This window comes from Zalophus californianus, chromosome 11 (genome assembly GCF_009762305.2).
Source record: "Zalophus californianus isolate mZalCal1 chromosome 11, mZalCal1.pri.v2, whole genome shotgun sequence".
Classification (NCBI taxonomy): Eukaryota; Metazoa; Chordata; class Mammalia; order Carnivora; family Otariidae; genus Zalophus; species Zalophus californianus.
In genome coordinates, this window is record NC_045605.1 from 85,295,913 (window position 1) to 85,310,596 (window position 14,684).

The 14,684-nt window shown below is 34.4% G+C and overlaps 1 protein-coding gene and 1 pseudogene across 9 annotated transcripts in view; one reads left to right on the forward strand and one right to left on the reverse strand.

Moving 5' to 3' along the window:
* Nucleotides 1-14,684, reverse strand: part of CCDC73 (coiled-coil domain containing 73) — a 152,101-nt gene that overhangs the window by 65,521 nt on the left and 71,896 nt on the right. For 8 of the 9 annotated variants that reach the window (XM_027581553.2, XM_027581547.2, XM_027581552.2 and 5 more), the window contains one exon: nucleotides 3,755-3,793. In XM_027581553.2, the coding sequence (XP_027437354.2) occupies nucleotides 3,755-3,793 (39 nt within the window). The remainder of the gene's footprint in view (nucleotides 1-3,754; nucleotides 3,794-14,684) is intronic. The other variant, XM_027581549.2, reaches the window with a different exon arrangement.
* On the forward strand, nucleotides 5,314-6,160 carry LOC113915513 (annotated as a pseudogene).

The window sequence follows — 14,684 nt, forward strand, 5'->3', positions numbered from 1 at the left end:
TGATGGACTCTGAGAAACAAACTGAGGGTTCTAGAGGGGAGGGGGGTGGGGGAATAGGTTAGCCTGGTGATGGGTATTAAAGAGGGCACATTCTGCGTGGAGCACTGGGTGTTATGCACAAACAATGAATCATGGAACACTACATCAAAAACTAATGATGTAATGTATGGTGATTAACATAACAATAAAAAATTTAAAGAAAAAAAGAATAATTTATGATATACTCTATTATTTCAACATCCTTTGCTTAAAGCCAAAGCCAATTCAATTAAAATGAAGTTTTGTTTGCATGACATAATTCTGATTTTCAAATACATTAACCAATTCAATGGCCATGATATTATAAAGACTTTCAAATTACATGGGCACACATAGCTCATTAGCCCATATAGGCCCATATAGGGCTGTTCATATATGAACCTACTTGGCTGCTCTGATTTAGTTTTAATAATGAGATGAAGAGGCCAGTTGTCAAGTTTGCTGCTAATCACATGTCAGCAAATAGCTTCAATTCTTTGGGAAGCAACAACAAAAACAGATTGGTATCACTTGCCTGAGAAAGCCAAGAACATTTTAAAGAATAATATAAATAATTTATAGCATTGTTATTAAAACTTTAATATTACATACTATATCATGGTAAAGATAATTTTATTAAGATGACTAAGAAACAGTTAAGGACATAATGTTTTTGTTCTTTTTACCCCTGTGAATTGGTTCAAGCTATTTTCTTCTTTTACACAATTTTATTACTAAATGCAAAAACTCTATCCAAAGAAAATGTTAGGATTCATTGCTTTCCAAATGCAAACTTAAATTTTAACAAACTTAATCCATGAAAAACAAGGTTAGAGGAAAAGAAGACAGTATCTGCATAATTAAGAGTGAAGTGTGCAGGTGCATGTGTGTGCACATGTGTGTGGTCTAAAAGATTACATTAAAACTTCGAGGCATTTAAAATAGGAATAATTTAAAAATAGTATTTACACACAACTTTTTACAATTACATTTACTAATAAAAGGCATAGCTGCTCATTTCCCTCTTATTTCCTTATGGAGACCAATTTGAAAACCTTTGGGAATAAAGTTAATTTCCCTTAAAATAATTAATTCATTAAAGTAAATTTTAAAGATAAAAACAAGAAGAAACTTCATACATTCTTCAAATCTATTTTGCAACCTACCTTTCAATTTCTTCACTATGACCCCAAAATAAATCAATGGGATTATAAAACTCACTTTTTAAAAAACCTATGGCATCTTTCTTAAGATATTTTTACCTTTTTTAGTCACAAAGATAAGGTATATAATACTTAAAAAACTAACTTAAAGTTACACTAATAGTTTGTGTGTACAGATACAAATTATATTTATAATTATGAAGATTATTTCCAGACAAGTCTTCATTCTAAAAACATTCTACTATGAAAGGAAAAAATGTGGTAATTTTAAATCATATGAAACCTTCAGTATTCAAACTTTAATAAAGAAAAATAAATCTTTCTGTAAGTCTTTGCTTTAGAGGAAAGTGATATACAAAAAAATAAAACATAACTAAGAAATGGTTGGATATGTTTTTACTTCATTTATTAAGTCTTATCAGCTACTCATTACAAAACATAGTCACCTGATACAGTAATTATGAGAACACAACAGGAAAGATTTTCATCAATCACCAAATCAAAATAATAGTTAATTTGATGTTCTAGTTTTTTTTAATAAAGATTTTATTTATTTATTTGACAGAGAGATATATAGTGAGAGAGGGAACACAAGCAGAGGGAGTGGGAGAGGGAGAAGCAGGCTTCCCGCTGAGCAGGGAGCCTGATGCGGGGCTTGATCCCAGGACCCTGAGATCATAACCTGAGCCGAAGGCAGATGCTTAACTACTGAGCCACCCAGGCGCCCCTTCTATAGTTTATTTTTATTATTACTTTTTTGCATTCTTTCTACTGGTAATGATCAATGTGATCATTTGTTCAATAGAAGGTTAGGGTACTTTTAGAGCTAGGTGAATCCTTCAGTTCATAATTGTATTAATTTATCTAGAAACATATTACCACCTCTACACAAAAATCAGCTTACTGAATTCCCAAAACACAGAAATTTACTAGTAACTAAGGGCTCACCTATAGGAGATCATGAACTTCTTTACAATTTTCTTAATACTGTTTTAAAAATTATTTCTTTCTGGACACTTAATCATTTGCTTCCCAAAATCCTGCCTTGACACAGTGACCATTTTGTTTCCTGTCTTGCCCACAGAATTAAGTTACACAAAAGAAAAATGATTTTAATAAAATAAGATTAACTTAATTACTGAATATAGTACTTTGAATAAAGGTCATTTGAAATACATAGAAATAAGAATGTTTAGGAAAAAGATTATTTTTAAAATCAATTATCTAAAATACATTTAATATTCTGTCAGAATGGGCATAAAATATCAATTGTACATATCAATATATACAATTATTTTAATGCAAAATTTAATGCTTTGAATTGTCAGAAAAAACACTGTCACTATAAAATATCATTTTAGAAGGTTTTTAAGAGGTTGTCATTCACATTAACAAAATACTCAGCAGTGACTAAAAACTTGTTTTCATTTTTTCTAAGACTGTAAGTATCTGATGAAATTTTAAAGTGGAATAAAATAAAACACATTTTATGTTGCCTTTGATCTTTAACTTGTAGCCTTATCTCCCAGGTCAGAGGACACATTATTCAATTTCACTATATTTTGTGTAAAACCACTGTAGCGTTGAAGATGACTTTCAGTACAAATGTCATGGTACTTAAAGCTAAACCAGAATCTAGTTTTTCAGCTTAATTAAAATCATAGTTTAAAATAGTCTGACAATATTATCTTTATTCTTTCCAGTTGAACAGCGACAGAATTTTCACATCTTTTATTCAATCAAGCTTAGCAATCTTTCTCTGGCTCTTTTATTTTCTAATACATCAAAAACAATTTCACGAAGCAAAACAGTTACTTTATTTTTCTGTATTTAATAAGAAGTGATCTCTCATTTCTTACTTCTCATACATACAATATATAAACTTCACTCAAAAATTACTTTTACTTGTCTTATAGTCTGCTCCAAAGAAGGAAGATTGAAATAGCATAAGTCCACCCAAAAAGCCCTCAGAAGATTTAAGTGGATATGGGAGAATTCTGCTCGATCAAAAATACAGAAAAAAATTCTTCTGAATCAAATAGGGATAGGAAGAGAGGATATCAAAGTAAATATTCCATAAAATATTATGCTATAAAAATGTAAATATTAATTTTTAATATACTATAGAAGAGGAAGACACAACAAACACTTGTTGAATGATAAAGAATGAGTACCATATCCCAAGTGTCATATTCAAATGCAACTTCATATTATTTTAATTTTTCAGGCAATCATTAATAACTACATGTTTGCATAAATACCTAGAAAAGATAATAAAATAATAGGTTTTGTTGTTCTTATTTCCTTGTTCTTTGATATTAAAATAAGCTCTCTACCAATAATCTGGGAACTGGGTTAAATTATTTTGTAATATGTAAACACTATGTAATCCAGAAATAAATTTGTGAAGTAAATTCATTTAAGCTATACCTGAAACGGTAATTCAGTCCTTTAAAGGAAATATTAATACCCAGTTTCAACTTATTTTAATATAAATGCCACATTTACATTGACAAAGATACTACAATATTATGTGCTAATCTGGGGAGTGGGTGTATATTTTGTAATCTTACCATTTCACTTACTTTCTTCTGTAAAGAATATTTAGAAACCTTGAAAAAACAAAGAGAAAATTCATTACAATTCTGCACTTATCTGTTACAAATTCCTCCTGATATTAAAATTGTATGCTATAAAATGTGGTGCTTATTTCCTATGCACTATTTTTTCCTTGGGACATTTTTTTCAAGGTGTTATTTACCATAACTTTCTTCTGTATAACAAAAACAATATATTCACTAATTATTCAACACATATTTATGGAGCACCTACTATATACCAGTCACTTTCCTTAGGACTCTGGGATACGGCACTGAACTAAACAAATCCCTGACCTTTAGAAGCTTTCTGTCTAGTGGGGGTACTGGTAGACAGACAATAAAATATAGGTAAAAAGTACAAAGGTTAGAGAGTGACAACTACTATGATGGAAAATAAAGCAAGCAGGATAGCAAGAGCAGTCCAGGAGAGTTTGCTACTTAGTATCAGCTCTTCATTGAAGAAAATTTGATAAAATGAAAAAGCATAGGGTAAAAAGTTTTAAACAAACCATCTCACAACCCAGAAATAACAATCATTAATACTTTGATACTTCGTTATTTTTCTATGCATTTATACTTTAAAAGAGATCCAGTGGGGAGGGAATAATAATATATATACTATTTTTTTATAGTATAAAAATTTTTTTATACTATATAAATTTTTACTTAATATATGATAAGCACCTTTTTATGACAAATTAATCTACAATGCAACTTTTTAATGGTTACATAGTATTCCACTGTTTAACTTAACTAATACCATAGTTTACCAAATCACTCTCATTTTTGTAGGTTTACCCAGTTTGCAGTTTTATGAAACTATTGTGAAATAAACATGCATGTACCAAGAACCATAGTTACTCATTTTAGCAGAATAAATTCCAAGAAGCAGAATTCTTAGTATTTGTTCCCTTTCATAGACTTTTAACAATTCTTACATAGTCCTCTAGAATGGCTGACCAAGTTAAACTCCAACAAGCTGTGGATGAATGCTCATTTTCTTAAACTGTTTATATTTGTTAAATTTTAAGCCAAAATAATTACTTCACATTTCCTATTCTGAACTCAATCTAGCATTCTGCCTTGAATAAGCTGATAATTTTATTTCATTTTTGTGAAATAGGTCATAGGTGATTAATTTCTTCAACAAATATTGAATGCATACTATAAGTAAAGCATTAATATACACATTGGGGGTACAATACTGAACCAAAAAAAATCCTGTCCAGATTAAATTCTGGGGATTGTAGAAAATAACCAATATAAATAAGTTTAAATATATGGTCTATTAAATATTGCTAAGCACTAAAGAAAAATAAATCAAGGAAGGAGATTACATAAGATGCCCAAGAAAATACTGAGATGGCATCTCTTGAGTCAAGACTTGACAGGAGTGAGGAAGAGAATTTCAGCAACTGCAAAGGCCCTAAGGGTAGGAGAACATTTGGAGTGTTCATAGAACAACAAGAAAGAGTAATTGGAGCTTCTTGCAGACATGTGTCTGCCCTTGTTTCACGGGCTTTCCACACAGCATGACCCCCAAACACCAGTCTTTGATCCTGCCTCAAACAAAGAAACTAAGACTGCCTCCTGCCTCCAAGCCAGAGGAGATATCGATCTCTCATCACTCGCTGAAGGGAGAAACAGAATAGCAAGAAGCAACTGAACATATTGATGAAGTACAAGATGAAATAGACAGACTTAATGAACAAGCCAGTGAGGAGATTTTGAAAGTAGAACAGAAATATAACAAACTCCACCAACCATTTTTTCAAAGAGACTGGAATTGATTGCCAAAATCCCAAATTTGGGGGTAACAACATTTGTCAATGATCCACAAGTATCTGTACTGTTTGGAAGGAAGATGAAGAGGCACTGCATTATTTGACAAGAGTTGAAGCGACACAATTTGAAGATACTAAATCAGGTTACAGAATAGATTTTTATTTTGATGAAAACTCTTACTTTGAAAATAAAGTTCTCTCCAAAGAATTTCATCTGCATGAGAGTGGTGATCCATCTTCAAAGTCCACTGAAATCAAATGGAAATCTGGAAAGGATTTGATGAGACATTCAAGTCAAACACAGAATAAAGCCAGCAGGAAGAGACAGCCTGAGAAACCAGAGAGCATGTGCATCTGCTTTACTGACCATTCTGATGAAGGTGCAGATGAGTTAGGAGAGGTCATTGAAGATGATATTTGGCCAAATCCATTACAGTACTACTTGGTTCCTGATATGGATGATGAAGAAGGGGAAGGAGGAGAAGACAATGATGATGAAGGACTGGAAGATATTGATGAAGGAGATGAGGATGAAGGTGAAGAAGATGAAGATGATGATGAGGGAGAAGAAGAAGATGAAGGAGAGGATGACTAATGAAACACTGATGGATTCCAACCTTCCTTTTTGAATTTTCTCTAGTCCCTGGGAGCAAGCTGCAGTCTTTTTCCCCCCCTCCTCTTGTGTTTATTTGCCCTGTTTTTTGAAACCTCTTCTCTCTCTTTATACCATGGTTCTCAACTTATTTTGGAAGGAAATACCTTGAGCAGAATACACTGGGAAAAGAATCTCTCCCCCTTTCTATTCCAAATTCATTTTTTTATCATTCATTTTTTTATTTTATTATGTTATGTTAATCACCATATATTACATCATTAGTTTTTGATGTAGTGTTCCATGATTCATTGTTTGCGTATAACACCCAGTGCTCCATTCAATACATGCCCTCTTTAATACCCATCACCAGGCTAACCCATCCCCCCACCCCCCTCCCCTCTAGAACCCTCAGTTTGTTTCTCAGAGTCCATAGTTTCTAACGGTTCGTCTCCCCCTCTGACTTCCCCCCTTCATTTTTCCCTTCCTACTATCTTCTTCTGTATTTTAACATATAATGTATTATGTTTCAGAGGTACAGGTCTGTGATTCATCAGTCTTATACAATTCACAGCACTCACCATAGCACATACCCTCCCCGATGTCTATCACCCAGCCACCCCATTCCTCCCACCCCCCACCACCCCAGCAACCCTCAGTTTGTTTCCTGAGATTAAGAATTCCTCATATCAGTGAGGTCATATGATACATGTCTTTCTCTGATTGACTTATTTCGGTCAGCATAATACCCTCCTGTTCCATCCACGTCATTGCAAATGGCAAGATTTCATTCCTTTTGATGGCTGCATGATATTCCATTGTATATATATATACCACATCTTCTTTATCCATTCATCTGTCGATGGACATCTTGGTTCTTTCCATAGTTAGGCTATTGTGGACATTGCTGCTATAAACATCGGGGTGCATGTACCCCTTCGGATCACTACATTTGTATCTTTGGGGTAAATACCCAGTAGTGCAACTGCTGGGTCATATGGTAGCTCTATTTTCAACTTTTTGAGGAACCTCCATACTGTTTTCCAGAATGGCTGCACCAGCTTGCATTCCCACCAACAGTGTAGGAGGGTTCCCCTTTCGCCACATTCCCGCCAGCATCTGTCAATTCCTGACTTGTTAATTTTAGCCATTCTGACTGGTGTGAGGTGGTATCTCACTGATGTTTTGATTTGGATTTCCCTGATGCCAAGTGTTGTTGAGCACTTTTTCACATGTCTGTTGGCCATTTGGATGTTTTCTTTGGAAAAATGTCTGTTCATGTCTTCTGCCCATTTCTTGACTGGATTATTTGTTCTTTGGGTGTTGAGTTTGATAAGTTCTTTATAGATTTTGGATACTAGCCCTTTATCTGTTATGTAATTTGCAAATGTCTTCCCCCAATCTGTCGGTTGTCTTTTGGTTATGGTGACTGTTTCTTCTGCTATGCAAAAGCTTTTTATCTTGATGAAGTCCCAATAGTTCATTTTTGCCCATGCTTCCCTTGCCTTTGGCAATGTTTCTAGGAAGAAATTGCTGCGGCTGAGGTTGAAGAGGTTGCTGCCTGTGTTCTCCTCTAGGATTCTGATGGGACTCCTGTCTCACATTTAGTCTTTCATCCATTTTGAGTCTATTTTTGTGTGTGGTGTAAGGAAATGGTCCAGTTTCATTCTTCTGCATGTGGCTGTCCAACTTTCCCAACACCATTTGTTGAAGAGACTGTCTTTTTTCCATTGGACATTCTTTCCTGCTTTGTTGAAGATTAGTTGACCATAGAGTTGAGGGTCCGTTTCTGGGCACCTTATTCTGTTCCATTGATCTATGTGTCTGGTTTTGTGCCAGTACCATACTGTCTTGATGATGACAGCTTTGTAATAGAGCTTCAAGTCCGTAATTGTGATGCCACCAGCTTTGCTTTTCTTTTTCAACATTCCTCTGGCTATTCGGGGTTTTTTCTGGTTCCATACAAATTTTAGGATTATTTGTTCCATTTCTTTGAAAAAAGTGGATGGTATTTTGATAGGGATTGCATTGAATGTGTAGACTGCTCTAGGTAGCATTGACATCTTCACAATATTTGTTCTTCCAATCCATGAGCATGGAACATTTTTCCATTTCTTTGTGTCTTCCTCAATTTCTTTCATGAGTATTTTATAGTTTTCTGAGTACAGATTCTTTGCCTCTTTGGTTAGAGTTATTCCTAGGTATCTTATGGGTTTGGGTGCATTTGTAAATGGGATCGACTCCTTAATTTCTCTTTCTTCTGTCCAAATTCATTTTTATCCCTTCCTGTCACAACAAAATTTTATGGAATCAACACCCCTGTGCTCTGTGGGAAAAAAGAAAAATCTTCTGCTCCCTTAGCCCTGTGTAGTAGTGCACAGAATGCTAGTTTTCCCTCCTTTCTCTGTATATTGGGCTCAGAGATTACACTGTGTTTCTATGTAAATATGGACAGTTAGCACTTACCAACATGTATCTGCCTACTTTCTGTTGTTAAAAAAAAAAAAAGGAAAAAAACTTTAAAAATGGGGTTATAGAACATCAGCAAAAGGTAAGTTTGAGATGTTTAGGTAGGTTAAGTGGGGATTTTGACAACATTGTCTTCTCCTTTGGCATGTTTAATTGTGATGTTTAACGACACCCTGCAGGTTAAGTTGACACTTTTAAAATAAAATTCTCTCCTAATGAAGACCTGAGTCCTGCCACTCAATGGGAGAATCAGAAGAACCTATAGGATCTTATTTGGAATTGACATTCTCTACTATAATTTTGTTCCTGTTTCTTTTTAAATTTCTTTTTGTTTCTCTGGAAAGGAAAGATGATGCTCAGTTTTAAACATTAAAAGTGTACAAGTTGCTCTGTTACAATAAAATTAAATGTGTACACACACACACAAAAGAAAAACAAGAAAGCCAATGTAGCTGGAAGGGAACAAGCAAGGGGAAGAACAGCAATAGAGGAGTTCAGAGAAAAGTAGGAGGCAAGGGGGGCAATTCATTGTCGGTCTTGCAATACATGATATAGATTTAGGTTTTCACACTGACTGAGACAGGAAGACATTGAAAAGTTCCAAGCACAAGTATAACATAGCCTGACTTACTTTTTTAAAGAATCACTCTGTTGACACTAACAGCGGACACAGGTGGAAGCAGGAAAACCACTTAATAAGCTATTGTCATAATCCAGATGAAAGAGGATAATGAAAGAGGACTAGAGTTTAAATAATGAATGTAGTGAGAAGTGGTCAGATTCTGGATATACTCTGAGGGGAATGCTGAAAAAATTTGCAACAGGAAAAAAGGGAACCATAATTAATGAGAAAAGACAAAGAAGCTTTCAGAAGGGGGATATTTTCTAAAACAAAAAAATCATGTTCATGGTTTTGAATATATCAAATTTCATGTCAATCCAGGTGGGATTTGGGGCTGGAGATATATATTTGAAAGTCCTTTGCACATCAATCCCATCTGAAAGACATGAGATGGTATGAGATCAGAGTATTTTTTTAAGTTTATTTATTTATTTATTATTTATTTGACAGAGAGAGATAGCAAGAGCAGGAACACAAGCAAGGGGAGGGGGAGAGGGAGAAGCAGGCTTCCCGCCCAGCAGGGAGCCCGATGTGGGGCTCAATCCCGGGACCCTGGGATCATGACCTGAGCTGAAGGCAGACACTTAAATGACTGAGCCACTCAAGCGTCCCTAGATCAGAGTATTTTTTAAAGCATACAGACAAAAGAAAAGTAAAAGGGTAGAAGTCATCTAGAAAAAAAAGAGGAAAAGAAACTTCAGAACACTTTCACTCTAATCCTGAATTTATTATTTGCTACTGTAATATTTAATTTTATGCGGCTACTTGACTGGAACAAAAGGTGCCCAGATTAAACATTATTTCTGGGTGTGTCTGTGAGGGTGTTTCTGGGTGACATCAGCATCCGAAGCAGTCAAATCAGTAAAGCAGACTGTGGTACTTCTCTGCTTCCATAATTGGGTAACCCAATCCCTCATAATAAATCTCTTCCTATAGGTATATACTACTGATTCTGTTTCACTGAACAACCTTCACTGACATAGCTACCATTTGCCAAAGGTAAAACTCATACATCTAGAGCATATTTACAAAATTCTTTCAAGTCACTGTTTGTTCTTCACACATTAACACCTCTGCATGTAATTCTTTCTGAATCATGATTCACAGCTACATTTTATCAACGTCTCTAGTGCACTTCCCACCTTAAAAAGCTACCACATAGTTACATTCCTATGAAACATAAATAGAATTTGAAAGTAATATAACTAGACTCACATGAAATCTTTTTATGGAGGCTATTATATATAATGACTTTTCATTCTAAAATTACATAGAAATGGATTATACTATTAAGATACAAGCATCTTTCCAATACAGAAACAAAACTATACTGACACTAATTAATTTATTAAGTACAGAAGACAATTTCAAAGATAAAGTGCAAATGTCTTCCTATTATAGTTATCCCTCACTTTATGAAAAATTTTATAAAAAGCCAACTATAAAATACATTTCTTTACAGCAAACCTTATTTTCCCATTAATTTTCTATTAACTGGCTTTATGTTATTTGGGACTGTAGTAAGGAACTAAGTTTCCCTTTTGTAGACCTTGTTATTGTTTATATGTTTTTTAGTGAACGGCCATTAAAATTTCTTTATTTAGGGCACCTGGGTGGCTCAGTCGTTAAGCGTCTGCCTTCGGCTGAGGTCATGATCCCAGGGTCCTGGGATGAAGTCCCTCATCAGGCTCCCTGCTCAGCAGGGGGTCTGCTTCTCCCTCTCCCACTCCCCCTGCTTGTGTTCCTTCTGTCGTTGTGTCTCTGTCAAATAAATAAATAAAATCTTTAAAAAAAAAAGAACTTATAAAACTCAACACCCCCAAAACAAATAATCCAATTTAAAAATGGGCAGAAGACATGAAAGACATTTTTCCAAAGAAGTCATACAGATGGCCAAGAGACACATGAAAAGATGCTCAACATCACTATTATCAAGGAAAGGCCAATCAAAACTACAATGAGATATCACTTCACACCTGTGAGAATGGCTAAAATCAGAAACACAAGTAACAACAAGTGTTGGGGAGGATGTGGAGAAAAGAGAACACTCATGCACTGTTGGTGAGAACACAAACTGGTGCAGCCACTGTGGAAAACAGTATGGAGGTTCCTCAACAGTTAAAAAGAGAACTACCCTATGATTCAGCAATCACATTATTGGGTATTTACCCCAAAAATACAAAAACACTAGTTCAAAGGAATATATGCACCCCTATGTTTATAGCTGTGTTACAACAGCCAAACTATGGAAGCAGCCCAAGTGTCCGTTGACTGATGAATGGGTAAAGAAGATGTGGTATATATATATATATATATATATATATATATATATATATATATATAATGGAATATTATTCAGCTATAAAAAAAGAATGAAATCTTGTCATTGCAACGACATAGTTGGAGCTAGAGTGTACAATGCTACGCAGAATAAGTCAGTCAGGGAAAGACAAATACCATATCATCTCACTTGCATGTGAAATTTAAGAAACAAAACAAACAAGCAAAGTTTAAAGAGAAAGAGAGAGGCAAACCAAGAAAAAGACTCTTAACTATAACGAATAAACTGATGGTTACCAGAGGGAAGGTGGGTGGGGGGATGAGTGAAATAGGTGATGGTGATTAAGGGGTGCCTCTGTCATCAAGAGCACTGAGTGATGTATGGAATTGCTGAATCACCATGTTGTACACCCGAAACTAATATAACACTGTATGTTAACTATACTGGAATTAAAATAAAATTTAAAAGGAAGCTGAGTAAGGTGAGGAGGGCAACCCTGAAAAAGGGCAACCCAGTTCATGATGTCAGAGTCCAAGCACGGAAAAGAGGGCATCCATATTAGGAAGGAAGGCATGGCAAAATGGTAAACTGGTTGAATACAGGGTAGTTTATCAAAGAGGTAAATATATTAAGGATAAAGAATGGCACATTTCTCACTGTAAGAGGAAAGAAATGTATAAATACAGAAAGGAAATAAACTAAAATTAACCTTGTGGTTTTGTATTAAAATTGGAGGTAATGTGAATTCATGATTTTTGATATACATAGGTTGTTAGGGAAATAAACATTATAAATTATAAATAAACATAAATATAAATTATATTTATGTATATATAAATACATACCTAGATCTCTGTCCACCAAGAAAGTCTGAGAGCAGTGATGTATCAATAGTAATAAGTACAATAGTGCCCAGATCTTTGCTTCTACATACCATTTTCCACTAAAAGGAACCAGGGCAACATGGGATTCATTCCAGTGCAAGGTCAGGTAAATTACAAAATGATCCTGGCACATTTTGCTTTTATCTAAAAGCAGGAAAATGCTCAAAGAATGAAGACATATCTAAAGGATTCAGGAATCAGTTTTATGGACTTCCACTAGCCAAATCAAGGATAATTTGAGCAACAAAATAAACGATAGTCATAGATTTTAAATTAGGAAAATACATGTATAAAAATAAATTCAATACAGAAATAGAAGTCATTTTTAAAAGAACCAAAAAAAAAAAAAATGTAAAGCTGAAGAATGCAATGAATGAAATGAAAAAATGCAAGAGAGAGCTTTAAGGCCACAGTGAATTGAAGACCTAGTGAACTCAAAGACAGATCATTTGAAATTATTCAATCAGAGAAGAAAAATGAATGAAAGAGGGTGAAGAAAGCCTAAAAGATTTATAAAACAGCATCAAAGGAATCAACATAAGCACTATGGGAGTCCCAGAAGGAGAAAAGAGAAAGGGGCAAAATAAAGCTTATTCAAAGAAATAATGGCTGAAAACTTCCCAAATCTTGGGAGGGAAATGGACATCCAGATTCATGAGACTCAGAGCACTACAAACAGAATGAACCAAAAGAAGAATACACAGAGACAAGTTATAATCAAGTTGTCAAGTCAAGGAAAAAGAGAAGTCTGACAGTATCAAGAGAAATCCAATTTGTCAAGTATAAGGGAACTCCAGTAAGATTATCTGTAGACTTCTCAGCAGAAACCTTGCAGGCCACAAGAGAGTGGGATGATACAGTCTAAGTATCAAAAGAAAAATCTGCCAACCAAGAATACTATACCTAGCAAAACTACCATTTAAAAAATGAAGGAGAAAGTCTTTCCCAAACAAAAACTAAGGAAATCAGTTACCACTTGACTTGCTTTATAAAAAATACATAAGGAAGTTCTTCAAATTGAAACAAAAACATGCCAAACAGCAATGCAAAAGCACATGAAAGTATAATTCTCATTTGTAAAGGTAAGTATATAGACAAATACAGAGTAATTCAAGACTGAATTGGTAGTACATAAATTACTTTTAACCCTTATATAAAAGTTAAGAAATAAAAATTTATTAATGAATACACAATATAAAAAGATGCAAACCTTGGCTATAAGAACAGAAAGTTGAGGGGGCAAAGTGTAGACTTCAGATAACCATAAAGATAAAAACCTATAATATACACAAAAGATAAAAAAAAAATCAGAGAAAAGCACTACAAAAACATCAAACTGAACAAAGGAAGACAAGAGATGTACAAAACTACTACAAAACAGAAAACAATTTACAAAATGATAGCAGTAATTCCACACCTATCAATAATTACTTTAAATGTAAATGTATTAACCTTTCCAACCAAAAGGCAAAGAGTGACAGGATAAAAAAAGAAAAAAAAAAACAAGATCAAATGATAGATAGCTGTTCCCGCTTATCTGTGGTTTCACTTTCCATGGTTTCAATTACCCATGGTCAACTGCAATTCAGAAGCAGATGATTCTCCTGATGTATCATCAGAAGGTTAACAGGAGCCTAACACTACATCATTCACCTCACTTCATCTCATCACATAGGCATTTTATCATCTCACACCATCAAAAGAAGAGAAGAAGGGTGAGTATGTACTTTTTTAAAGATTTATTTATTTGAGAGAGAAAGAGAGTGAGAGAGGGAGAGAGAGAATCTTCAAGAAGACTCCCTGCTGAGTGTGGAGCCTGATGTGGGGCTCGATCTCACAACCCTGAGATCATGACCTGAGCTGAAATCAAGAGTCAGATGCTTAACCGACTGAGCCACCCAGGTGCCATGAAGGGTGAGTTTAGTATAATAAGATATTTTAAAAAAGAGAGGGGAAAAAAAGAGAAAAAGAGAGATCACATTCACACAACATTTATTACCATATATTGTTTATAATTATTTTATTTTATTATTAGTTATTGTTAATCTCTTACTGTGCTTAATTTACTTTATCATAGGTATTTACGTATATAAAAAAACAGTATATTTAGGGTTCAGTACTATCCATGGTTTCAGGCATCCACTGGGGGTCTTGAAACATACTCCCCACTGATAAAAGGGGACTACTGTGCTTTCTACAAAAGACTCACTTTAGATTTAAGGACACAAATAGTCTGAAAGTACAGAGATGAAAGAGATATACCAGATAGTA